General features: G+C 38.8%; 1 protein-coding gene across 1 annotated transcript in view; it reads right to left on the reverse strand.

The window, feature by feature from the left end:
• Nucleotides 1–12,443, reverse strand: part of uhrf1bp1 (UHRF1 binding protein 1) — a 159,549-nt gene that overhangs the window by 81,287 nt on the left and 65,819 nt on the right. The window contains exons 2-5 of the mRNA XM_041195586.1: nucleotides 10,877–11,039; nucleotides 9,225–9,263; nucleotides 8,242–8,333; nucleotides 2,451–2,640 (exon numbers count right to left, since the gene is read on the reverse strand). Of these exons, the coding sequence (XP_041051520.1) occupies nucleotides 2,451–2,640; nucleotides 8,242–8,333; nucleotides 9,225–9,263; nucleotides 10,877–11,039 (484 nt within the window). The remainder of the gene's footprint in view (nucleotides 1–2,450; nucleotides 2,641–8,241; nucleotides 8,334–9,224; nucleotides 9,264–10,876; nucleotides 11,040–12,443) is intronic.

A 12,443-nucleotide genomic window follows, 5' to 3' on the forward strand; every position in this document is an offset into this window, starting at 1 on the left:
GCAGTATGGATTCCATGCTCCTTGAATCCCCCTCCGCTATGAGGGCAGTCCCCAAATTCCAACACTTACCAGCAATCTCCACTACTCCAAAAGTCACGCTTTAGTCTTACTGGGCCAAAATTTGTTCCCTAGATCCTGTGACCTCACTATCACTGCTTACAAACATATAGCATTTCCAGCGCTCCCAATGACTCAAAGTTGTGAACATTCTCCTTAATGTCCCCAAATCTCATCACTGCATCTAGCTACAACCCAAGGATTGGCTCAAATTTTTCTAAAACCTTCATCTCCTATGTTCCCAGATGCTGGTCAAAACAACAAAACTCTCAGACTTACCTCACTGATGCTGGTTCCAGGTCAGAGACAGTCCCAATGTTTTTATGTATTCATTCACGGGATGTGGGCTTCACTGGCTGGGCCAGCATTTATTGCCCATCCCTAGTTCCCTTGAGAAGGTGGTGAGCTGCCTTCTTGAACCAATGCAGTCCATCGGGTGTAGGTACATCCATAGTGCTGTTGGGAAGGGAGTTCCAGGATTTTGACCCAGCCGCAGTGAAGGAGCAGTGATATGTTTCCAAGTCAGGATGGTGAGCGACTTGGAGTGGAACTTCCAGGTAGTGGTGTTCCCATCTATCTGCTGCCCTTGTCCTTCTAGATGGTCGTGGGTTTGGAAGATGCTGTCAAAAGAGTCTTGGTGAATTCCTGCAGCGCATCTTGTAGATGGTACACATTGCTGCTACCGTGCATCAGTGGTGGAAGGAGTGAATGTTTGTGGATATGGTGCCAATAAAGTGGGCTACTGTGTCCTGGACTGTGTCAAGCTTGTTGAGTGTTGTGGGAGCTGCACTCATCCAGGCAAGTGGAGAGTATTCTATCACACTCCTGTCTTGTGCCTTGTAGGTGGTGGACAGGCTTTGGAGAGTCAGGAGATAGGTTACTTGTCGCACAATTCTTAGCCTCTGACCTGCTCTTAAATACTGTGGCTACATGTGGCTAGTCCAGTTCAGTTTCCGGTCATTGTGTTTGGTATTACTATTTTGTCTAACAGCCCTGTTTTTATAAACCGCTGACTCATCATGGACAATTCTATGATAGAATAAATGAATCAAAGAGATTACACTATTTAAAAAAGCATGGCTAATGCGATAGGAAAAAGAACTAGGTTTTTTGATTACAACCGTAGAACATCTTTTCTTATAAGTAAAACTTTTTTTCTAAATGTTGTTGCAGAAAGTATGTATAATGCTGAATGCTCAAAACTCAAACTGTAATCTCAATTAAATTTGCAATGTGTTTGATACTTCAGACTCTCACAAAGGAATTTTACTGTACAGCAAACAGTTCGCTGAACAGCTTTCTCAGCCACACAATCATAGATTTTGCTAACACAGGAAATAATTTCATTTTTCGCAGTTCTAAGAGTTCTTGGCTACTTAAGAGTGGAAAGATTAGTGACCAAGCATGCGGTTTATAACAAACAAACCATTTAAAATGAGAATATAAACACCAATGTGAACAGAGGCATTCAAGAATTATTCAGTTGATGACTAAACAAGCTGTGCATTATGTTCATTGTTGTCAAGCTTGTTTCAGCGACATGATTTTATCTTTGTGATGGAGCACTGAAAAAAAAAACTACCAGAACACATTTTTCCTTGGATAGATCTTTAATACATGAAGCTTATCCTCAGAAGTATTCACTATCATTGTACAGTATGGTTACGAAGTTCAATGCTTCAAGCACATTGTTTAAGCGTAATTGAGAAGTCAATTATTTTGAAGCAACACAAGCATTGAGACGACAACATTTTCGAACAGTTCAGTTGGGTGTAGTGGCTGCATACTCTTGTGCTTTTCTAGGAGTGTTTACATTTCCTCTACAAATGTAATTCAGGAAACATTAAGTCTTTTTGTGCCATATCAATTCTATGATTGGTCAGACACCTAGCAGCTTGTTTACCTCCACTAAATTCTATCTTTGGAGAAGAACACTACAACTTTTCATTGCTGATCACATACCCACATGCACGGTGGTTAAATTGTTAGATAATATGGCTTGCAAACCAAAAATGTTCATGCTAAGTAGGGATCATGCATAACCACCTGTTAACAAAATTTTGAACATCTTACTAAAGGGATTTTCATGAGAAAGCTTTTATTTAAAGATTGCGAGTGATTCAACTTGAAAACTGCTGTTCCTTCTACAACACATCAGTTACATTTGCTTCCATTTTTGCCATTACTAAAACTATCGCTGTTACATACATTAAGGCCCTAATTGGATCCCTGTAGTGCCTATTCAATTGACCTCCTTAGTGGAAGATTTGTCTGATTATAGGGGGCAATGCATTCACAGATCACCACACTGCTTAGTGGTCCAGTTCAAATCAGTGCATCGACTTAGCAGAGGTGTTATATCAATTGATACTTTAAGTGATTTGAACTCTTACCTCCCCTCGCTCTGGATCTGTAATTCTCGTGAATCGGAGATCACTTTGCTGCCACTTGGGATTAACACTATAACCTTGAAGTTGCCACAGCTCAAAGGAAGTATTGAAGGCTTTTGCTTCAATTTTAACTACAATGGAATTCACCACAATGGACATTCCTTCTACCACCTTTTCAGCAAAGCCATATTCACTGCAGGCCAAGAACAAATATTTCAGGATCATGTAACTGAATGTTGCAGCTTAACTTAGATTTTATAAGCAGACACAAAAGAATTGAGAAACATTGTATGCATCATAGCATGACTGCAAAAGACACTTGTAGATTTCACAGGCACGAAAAGCAAAGTGAAGGTCAGCTTATACACGATTTTATAGCAAGTGAAGTGAGTGAAATGATTTGATTTGTCAGTTTAACAAGTACTGCTAAATGTGCTCATGAACTTTGCAAAATTACTTGTCATCTGTTTCAAGGTTTAAAACAAAATCAAGCAAATGGTGAAAATTTTTTGAAAAAAAAAGTGATTCACGAATGTTGAGAAAGCTAAGATCGAGAAATATACAATAATTGAATTGGAAAGAAAACAGAAAAGAAACCATGAAGAAATAGAAACAGAAAATGCTGGAAATCCTCAGCAGGATTAGAGCTATGAAGAGACACAGAATGAGCATTTCAGATTGATGGCCCTTTGTCAAAATCATCTTGAAGAGTCTCCGAACTGAAACGACAACTCTATTTCTGTATTCACAGGTATTATCAGACCTGAGTATTTCCAGAATTTTCTGTTTTTATTTCAGATTACAGCATTCACAGCTTTTTACTCATGAAGAAAACAAGGGAATTGTTTGAAGCAGATTTGGCAGAGATGTCATAATTGGTGGCAGGTAAATATGGTGAGGTGAAGTGTACAACAATGTGATATTTACTCCGGGTTCTAACCACTGACAAAACTAACTGCATTCCCATTGCAGTAGCTGGTCGATTTTGCAAATTCATAAGAGTGCCTTTCATGTACTCAGGATGTCCTACAATACTTCACAGCCAAATACTTTTAAAGTATTTCCCATTATATAAACCATGACGGTAATCAATTGGTGCAGAGCAATGCTGCACTAATAAAAACAAGTTAGTCTGTATTTGGTGGTATTGACTGAGGAATAAGTGTTGGCAGAATTATGCTGTTATTCAAATACTGTAATGGGATCTCCTACTAAACAAATAAGGCCTTGAATTACAATTGTATCAAAATACAGCACAACTCTGACATAGCAGCACTCTCCAAATTCTATACTAAACTCAGTTATGCACTTGTGCTAACGTCAGCCATGGCTTCACGAGCAGCACACTTGTCTCTGAATAACGAGTTTCTGAATTCAATTCTCACTCCATGGCTTGAGCACAAAAATCAAGGCTCCCAGTCATTGCTAAAATTACATTGAACATTACATGAATCAAAACTTCATTAACATAACTTTATCCGCTTCAAATCAATCAAGAATAAAAAAGTCAGTTCTATTTCCTACATCTTCTCTTCTCTACCTACTCCCCTTCCATTCCACTTTTGATATCGTAACTACGCTTCTAATATCTTTTCTTCCTTCTTCCACATGTCTTGTATACATTTCCTTTAAGTCCAAGTCATTTGGCTGACTCAACTTGCTACCAGGTGAAATGGATAGATTTGATAGGGCTCCCCACTCCTCTCCCATTGGACATGAGTATCTGACAGGTTCTCAATGCAGCATCTAAATAGGGAAAATGCAATCCCACTGGCTGGGGCCATTTCTAATATGGCTGTACATGAATTTTTGAAATTTTAAATGACAAGTAATTTGTGTACACAATATATTGCAAAAGTCCAACCAGAGCTAGTTTCAAGATCAGTTGCAGCAATGTCATGAGAACAATAAAATTGTGATGTAACTATGAATTGAATGCACCAGACCCTTTAATCCAAAAGTATTTCATTACCAATGTGAGAAACAGCTGGCCCACATATCTTTTCCTCTTACCTAATCACTTGTGAAGACTTTAAAGTTCACAAATAATTTTAGACAAGATAAGTGCCTGGATCTGCATTTTAAAATTCCTGTCTTATTCAAAGCCTGAGAATCACTTTGAAATTTAGGTGAAGTTCATTGTTGCCTTTGATCATGGAGTTTCCTCCATAATTAATGTGGATACTAGTTTACGAGTCATGAAATAACTGAAAGGTCAGGTATAATTATAGTAATTGCAATATTTTGCACTCATTAAAATACTAGAATATTGAGGATCTCAGCTGGTGATTACTTAAAATGCTTGCCTTTCAGTTTTCTGTGGCATAATTATTGGGTTTTTAAAAAGGGAGACAGATTGCAGCAGTGTTTTTAAAGAAACAGTCTGGGTGAAATTTAAGATTTTGAACTCAGTTCCTTTCTTTGTGACAAGAACTGAGAAAACTAACCCAAACTGACTTGATTGAAAGGACTAATTACTGAAACTGCAGCAATGCCAATGCTTTAGGCAGCTAAACTGAAATGACAGCAAATTACAAAAGCCAAAACAATTTATATGGGGTGAGGAAAGAAATATTAAAACAATCAACTATTTGAATAACTGTGGCCTTCAGTTGGGTTGCAGAGGAATGAAAACAGCCCACCCATTCCTGCTACTCCACGCTGGCGCTCCGGTGTGTCACATTGCTAAGTAAATCAGATTAATAAACAGCACCTCTGAGACGAATGAAAACAGGGAGAGGTTTTCGATAGTTCCAAAACTTTAAATGAAAGGCAGATTTCTGGGGCAATTGGTTGCAAAAGTTTTAATTTCTAAGGAAATTAGTAAAAGGTTTTACTGAATCAGATCAATCCTCAAGTGAAGGGTTTAATCTTGCAATTAACATACATGGACACAGATCTGTAGATATTTTGGACAGCCTGTTCTCAGAGAGTAGGAAATAAGAGCTGGAGCACAGGGCTTGCCAACAGAAAGGAAAAATAGCTGAGCAGTTGACTTTTGTTGTTCTGCTCATAAGTTTCACCACAATACAGAAGATGACTTGCACATTTTTATTACAACTTCTGACCTGTCTTAAGCTGAACAATATTCTTGCTGTTCACAGCATGGCACAACAGAAAGCAAACCAAGTTCCCAGTGAGATATTTAATCACTTCTTTATTAATCAGTTAGGCCCATTTGTTCATATCTGAGTACTAACTGCAAGCATGTGTGTCGAGTGAGTCAGAGATACATAATGCTCGACACAATAAGCCCAAGATTGCTCTAATAGCAGATAAACTTCATTAATGTTCAATCAAAATAATCTAATTCTCTTTTGAATGCTATCTTAAGAGGAAGAATGTGCAAGGTTGTGGGTAGAAAGCAGAAGAATGGCACTAAGTGAACTGCTCATTCGGAGAGCCAATGCAGAAACATGGGCTGAATGGCTACTTTCTGTGCTGTAATGTTTTAAGTCAAATATTGATATGTTGACACTCCCTCCCTTACAGTACTGGAATGCTGGACCTTTGAGAAAATTGTATGTAAATGTAGAAGAGAGAACACACTGACAGGATACATTTCTTCTATCAACCACACACCTGGCTCATACTTCTTAAGGGCTGGGATCAAATACAAGATCAGTATTGTTCCATAAAATTAATTTACCTATTTGTCTCAACAGTTCTGTTAACTGCTGTGGAATAAAAGGTTTTTCCATTACAGATGAGATTTTTTAATGCCTCTCAACAAAAATCATATTATACAAAAGATTTACAAAAATCAGACTACTTGGTTTTTGTCTCTCCTGTTTGGAAGGTGCCAATTCTCATTTAGACAGGATTCTCTGGGCGTCAACTTACATTTGAGTCTTTACTTTGAATCTAGGCAGACTGCTCATTGAGGGGCAGGGTATCACTACCAAGTCTAATTCCATCTCTAACGCAGCTTCATGCTTATTTGAAAAGCTAGCATGAACCTTGGGTGCTTCTCCTCACTTCCCTGCACAGAGACGTTGAAGCCAATTTATACTCTGGCAGTGATCAAATTTAGAATTGTACACTTGCACTAAAGCAGCGCATTTTCAAACTGAACCATTTCCCCTCTTGTAAAATAAGCTGCAAAGCTTCCAGTCGTACAGTCTTATTTTCTTAGAATTTATTTTTTGATTGGCAAGATTGTTTTTCTCAGCTAAACTCAGGTGATAGTACACTCAGGCCCTAAAATGCAAGTTGATAGTCTAGGTTAAAAAATCTTGGCAGTACTCAGGAAGAATTCATTGTCAGAGGTACCATCTTCCCGTTGAGATGTTAGACAGTTTGTTTGAATGTTAAAGATGCACTATTTTAAAAGCAACAGAGTGCTCTGCTGGGGCCTGAGCTCACAAAAACAATGCAATAATCTAGATTAATTGATCGCTCATCTCACTGCTCCTGATGAGAGCTCACTGGGTACAGCATGTCTGTGTGTTTGCCTATAGAAAAACTAGCATACTTCAAAGTAATTTGTCGTATGTTAAATGCTCCAAGGTGTTTGAGATGTGATGAGGCATTATGCAAATCTGCCTTTTCCAGTCTGTTGATCTGGAGTCTCTCTCAAACATGTTCTACCTAAAATGAGAATAACTGCTTCAGAAAGGTGCTTTGCCATATTAGTTGCTGTCTCTGCACTCAATTATGTAGCCACGCTATTTATTTTGCCTCATGCTTATTTTTCACTTATGTGCGTTCAATAGCTTGTTACAATTATGAGGTTTATGAGACTCTCATATTCTGAAACTGCAGCTTTAAATTTAGGGTAAATGAATGGGCCATGTGACTGTCAGGCTGACTGCGGAACAGTCATGTGATCTGTTCTACAGTCTGCCTGGAAGTAAGCCTGGTTGTTGGAGATCAAAGGAAGGCTCAGATTGTTTTACTGAAAGGGTAGTGCAAGGAGATAATGGCAGCGGTCTGAGTTCACAATGGGTAGATCTGGTGACTTACAAAGTCCCAGAAAAAAGGGTTGAAGGTACAGGGTTGTAAACGGTTAAGTGCAAACTGTCCATAACTTCTCAGGTGAAAGGGAGTTGGAGTCAAGGAGAGCTAATTAGTATTTCCATCTGAATGCAAAGGTTAATGTGTTTCACTACGTCGTGGGGAAGAGCCCAGAGGAAGCCATTTTTGAGATCAGGTTAGAGGCTTTCCTACAAATCAATAAATCTCTCACACATGCAGCAGTTCTGTGTCATCAGCAGAGAGAAAAGTCTGTTTTGGCTGTTTGCGAGCTACCAATGCTAGATGTGGGGAAGAGATGGTCTCTAATCAAAGAGACGCATCCTGCAGCCAATTAAGGATTCTGGACTCCTCCTGGCATGACCAGAGGGAGAAAGAATCATTTGAACAGGCTTTACAGCCGGTAGTAGATTTGAGATACTCTCCAAAAACTATGGTAAGCACCTGGAGACAGTCACAAAGTTACTACTCAGTGAAGCAGGGATACAGAAACCCATTGGAGCCTGGGGGCAACTCTGGGTTGTGCTATGAGGACTGTAATTCCGCAGACTGTGGAACGTAAGTATAGAAGGGCAATATACTTTAAATTACAGAGAGGTATAAGTTGCCCACAGAAAAACAATCTTGTGTTTAGTCAATAGTTCTTTTAGTCATTTATTGCAGTAAATGTTTTAAAACATGAAATCATGTCATTCTTTCAGCTAATAACTTCTGAAGAGATTTGAACTTCCAGTTATTGGTCTCTAAAGAGATAAAGATTTTTTTTTTTACAGAAGTGAATTTACCATTAATCAACAGTAAATGACAATAATATACTGACCTTTGACCTGCTGTAATTGCAATTGGAGATGGTCCATTTGGGGGTCGAGGTTCCTCACAGGTCCTCATTTCCACCTCAACTTTATCAAGGAACTAGGGGTAGAGGATTGTTGAGTGGGCAGGGGGGGGAGGGGAGATGGAGGAGAAATATGCTTAAAAATGTTAAATTCCAAGTGAATGGCAATTGACAGCTTTTACCCTAAAAGTTCACAGGAATAATTTCTGGAGCTAAAATGCTACATGAATCTATACTAATCTATTTTAAGACACAGTTTATACACAAGAGTCAGTTGAGACCTTTCCTTGGTTTATTGATTCCAAGTAATAGAAACTGCTGGCTCGGACACTGCATTATCCCTTTTGGAACCAAGTGGATTACTGTAGGGATATTTCATTGTGCCATGACTTTTTTCTTTCTCGGCCGAAAAAAATCTAAAATGACAAACCTTATTTCTAAAACACAGATTCACACTACCTTAAATTTTCTTTGTTGGATCTAGCTGATCCTTCTGTCCCCCTTACTCTGGGGAATATTTCTTAATGTAATTGCTGAATATATTTGATGATCGATTTACATATCATTCAGTTCATTTTTAAATATTCTGCTGCCATAAAAAAGTAAAACATCTCTAAGGAACAGGACTTGAAGATTCATGCCATTACTAAAGTTAATGTTCAATTTATTCAAACTTTATTTCACCCGTTTTACACTGTCACTATGCTCAACATACCGACATGCTACTTCAGAAACCAACCAGTGCTATCCTTAAAGATCAAGGGATGGGGGAAGAGTAGCAAACAAATGACATTTTATCTGACATTGATCCAGTCCAATCCAACCCATATCAAAATTTATAATCAAAAACTGAACAGAGGTGCAGTTAATGTAAAACAGTAGAGCATTTATTAATCAAACAGACTAGAGATAAATAAATTAATAGTGGACAAGAGAGACATTTCTTAAAATTTGGTAATCTATCTTACCAGGCAAATGGGGTGGGTCTTGAGCTTCGTCCATTGTATCTGAATAAAAGAGCAATGATCAACAATTGCTTATTAGACAAATCACAATGAGGACCTGCTGCCTGCGTGTGATATCAAAAACATGATTAACATCACATTACTTGTCAAGCTACAGTCCATTTAATTCAAGACCAATTTTTTAAAGCAATGCCATGAGACGAAATTATACTCAAAAATGAGACAAGGTTCAAGCACCAAGCACATCTATCTGGCTGGTGCAAATAAAATGTGTTTTTTTATGACCCTAAAAACCAAGGGGGATTGGCCTATTGAACTGTTTCATTGTTATGAATGTTAAGATAGATGGGGATTATTTTTAGTCATACTGTAATAATTTATTGCAAGGAAACTTGACATTTGCAGCATATTAATATTTATCCCCTTACTAGCCAGGAGGTTTGTTGACCAGCCACGTAAGCTTCCAAAGCTTTATGTGAAGCGTGATAACGTTGCTTACACAAGAGTGGCCACAGGAGCGACCTCTTTCTCATAGGCCTCTCCTTGCTTTATTATTATATATTCTTTACATTACTGGCAACTTTGGATTATATGCCCATTAACTGCAGCAAAAAGTGGTGAAGGCAAGTCTATTCCATTCAACAGTACCTGCCACAAGAGGTAAGCTGTTACAGTGAACTGGAGAATACAGATGATAAAGTGCTACAGGATCACTTATGCCATCACCATAACATTATGGGCAGCAACTTCCAACTAGTGTTGGAAGGGGATGGCCTGCAGCAATTAGAAGAAATAAATACATATATACTTAGCTGCCCTTGAAAATTGTGCTGACACTTGTGTTCGCTGGAGCTGCTTGGGGCCTGCATCGAAAGACTCCTCGCAGACCCCAATGAAGTGCAGCTCCGGCAGATTCAACTAGGTCACGCCCCTTTATTACTGCACTAGCTGCCATAAAGCAGATGGGGGGGTTTCGGGTGTTGAATGGTGAGGTGGTCGGAGGGGTGGAGGGTGGAAGGAGTCTTGTGGAGTGTGTCAGTATGGATTTTGACAATAGTTATCCAGAAGTTAGAAGAGGTTTTAATTCTTCTAACTTTTTCTGATTTAACTATTGGTCTAACCCTGGCAGAACCATCCAAAGTTGGCAATTTGAACCGCATTTCCCAGAGCAGGGCAATCGTCCAGAGGAAGTGTGTACTTCTGGGCAACTGCCATGCAAACCCTTACCTGGGGACTTACAAGAGGGACTCCCCAGTGCATCTTTGGGATCCACCTCAAAGTTGATGCTGGGGAGCTCAGAGGTTACAGGCCTATGAGACAATCTTCCAGCAAGTAATGCTTTTAGCTTGGCCACACTGCGCACACCAGTGGTCCAGGGTGCAGCCCACTAACTTGAACACTGTTTTATGTCCATGTGAAACCAAACGTTAATCAATCAGGTTGGTTGATGTTCTGAGTAACTTTTTGTTTCTCTGCAGTACAACTGGAATGATTCAAGATTTTTTGACAATGGTATCGTATTGAAAATCACCTCCTTTACTCCCACTACTCTGAAAAAAAAAATTGTTGGAGCATGTTCTCAGGAGCAGTCAAATTGTTGTCACATGAGAGTACTTACAGCCAGATAAGTAAAGGCCCGAATATGCTCTACTTACCCTAATGGCTGCCTTGTTGCAGTATACCCTGGTTATGGCCAGCCAAGTGGGTAGATCCAGCACATTCTGCAGCACTTCCTCATCCAGTTCCAGATTCGTCAGCTGGCCCTCCCCTTTAAGCGTACTCACATTGATTTTGTCAGGAGAGAGATTCTTTGTAAACCTGAAATGTGAATTCAATAAATGGGTCATATGTTTATTATTTTAATGGCGTTGGGCACCCTAAATATTGTAGTCTATTATTTAAAATCTCCACTTCCAAAATGACATGGTCAACATTTACATGGCACTGTTACAGTTGGAAACATTCCATGAAAATTCAATTGGGAGAGGGGGATGAAGAGAAGGAAAGAGCAAAAAAAGAGTAACAATGAAGAAACAACTTTTAGGCATGGTGAAATAACTGAACGATGTTCCCAAAGATGGGCTTTGAGAACGTTTTTCTAAATGTGGAGAGAGAAACTGGGAAACTCCATCCAACTTGATCCCATTTGGAGGCTCACCAAACAAGGCTGGGAAGAGGGAAAAAAGTCACTGTCAGAAAGACCAAGCGATGGTTGAGTGGAATTCAGTGGAGCCTGCTGGAGTTTCAGCTAGTTAGGAGTATACAGAGGGTAGAGATTGAAAGGCTGCAAGAAGGACATTGGATAGAATCTAAACGTGACCAAAACAAGGATAAGACTGCAGTAATGTTATGAGCCAGGATTGAGGTGGAAATAAGCAGCTGTGAGGCCTTTGCTTCAGTTCCTTAAACATTTTGAGAAAACACTGACCACATAAAAATGACTTGGAACACACATTGTTAATTCCAGAGTTGAATATTGTTTCCAATTTTAACAGATTTTTTTTTGTCTCTTGCAGCATTAACAGCTCAATCAGTCTTAAACCATAATCTACAACACAGCTTGTAAATTGTTTGATGCAATTTACGAACTAAAACCATGATATGCAGGTAACAAAAATGTAAAAATATCTTTTTAAAACAACATTGGTAATTGTTCAACTGGATTTAAGAATCTTTGCAGCATTAAATATTCTACACGATCAGGTTCCTAATGCTAATTAATCTAGAAGAATGCATTCCCTGTTTACTCTGTATCCGGTACAGCATTTTGAAAGACAAGAAACTTTTGTCAACTGTGCATGTGATTACTTGGGTGTTAGTCATAAATCTGTCCAGTAACCATCTTCATTTCAAATAAATACTAATTATTGAGCAACTGGTTTAGTCAGATTCCTTTCCATCATAAAAGCTGGCATGCCTTCATTCAATCTTCACTCATGGCACATCAATGCCGAAATTCCCCCCATGACATCATGTTCTGTCTTTTAACTATTTTTATTGCTCACCTTGGTGGCCTTGAGATTCAACGCATCTTGCATCCAATTTGCTGAATCATCCAACATTTTTAAAAAAAGCATGCATGGACTTTTATGTTGACATGGAGCCAGAGATTTCCAAGCAAACCTCCTTCACCAAACAGGATTTAAACTCTGACTCATCTTAGTGCTTTGTAAGGAGTAATTGATTAGTGTTCTTAAAAGGGACAAGATAGATGAACAGCTA

The sequence above is a fragment of the Carcharodon carcharias genome, chromosome 9, assembly GCF_017639515.1.
Source record: "Carcharodon carcharias isolate sCarCar2 chromosome 9, sCarCar2.pri, whole genome shotgun sequence".
NCBI classification, from domain to species: Eukaryota; Metazoa; Chordata; class Chondrichthyes; order Lamniformes; family Lamnidae; genus Carcharodon; species Carcharodon carcharias.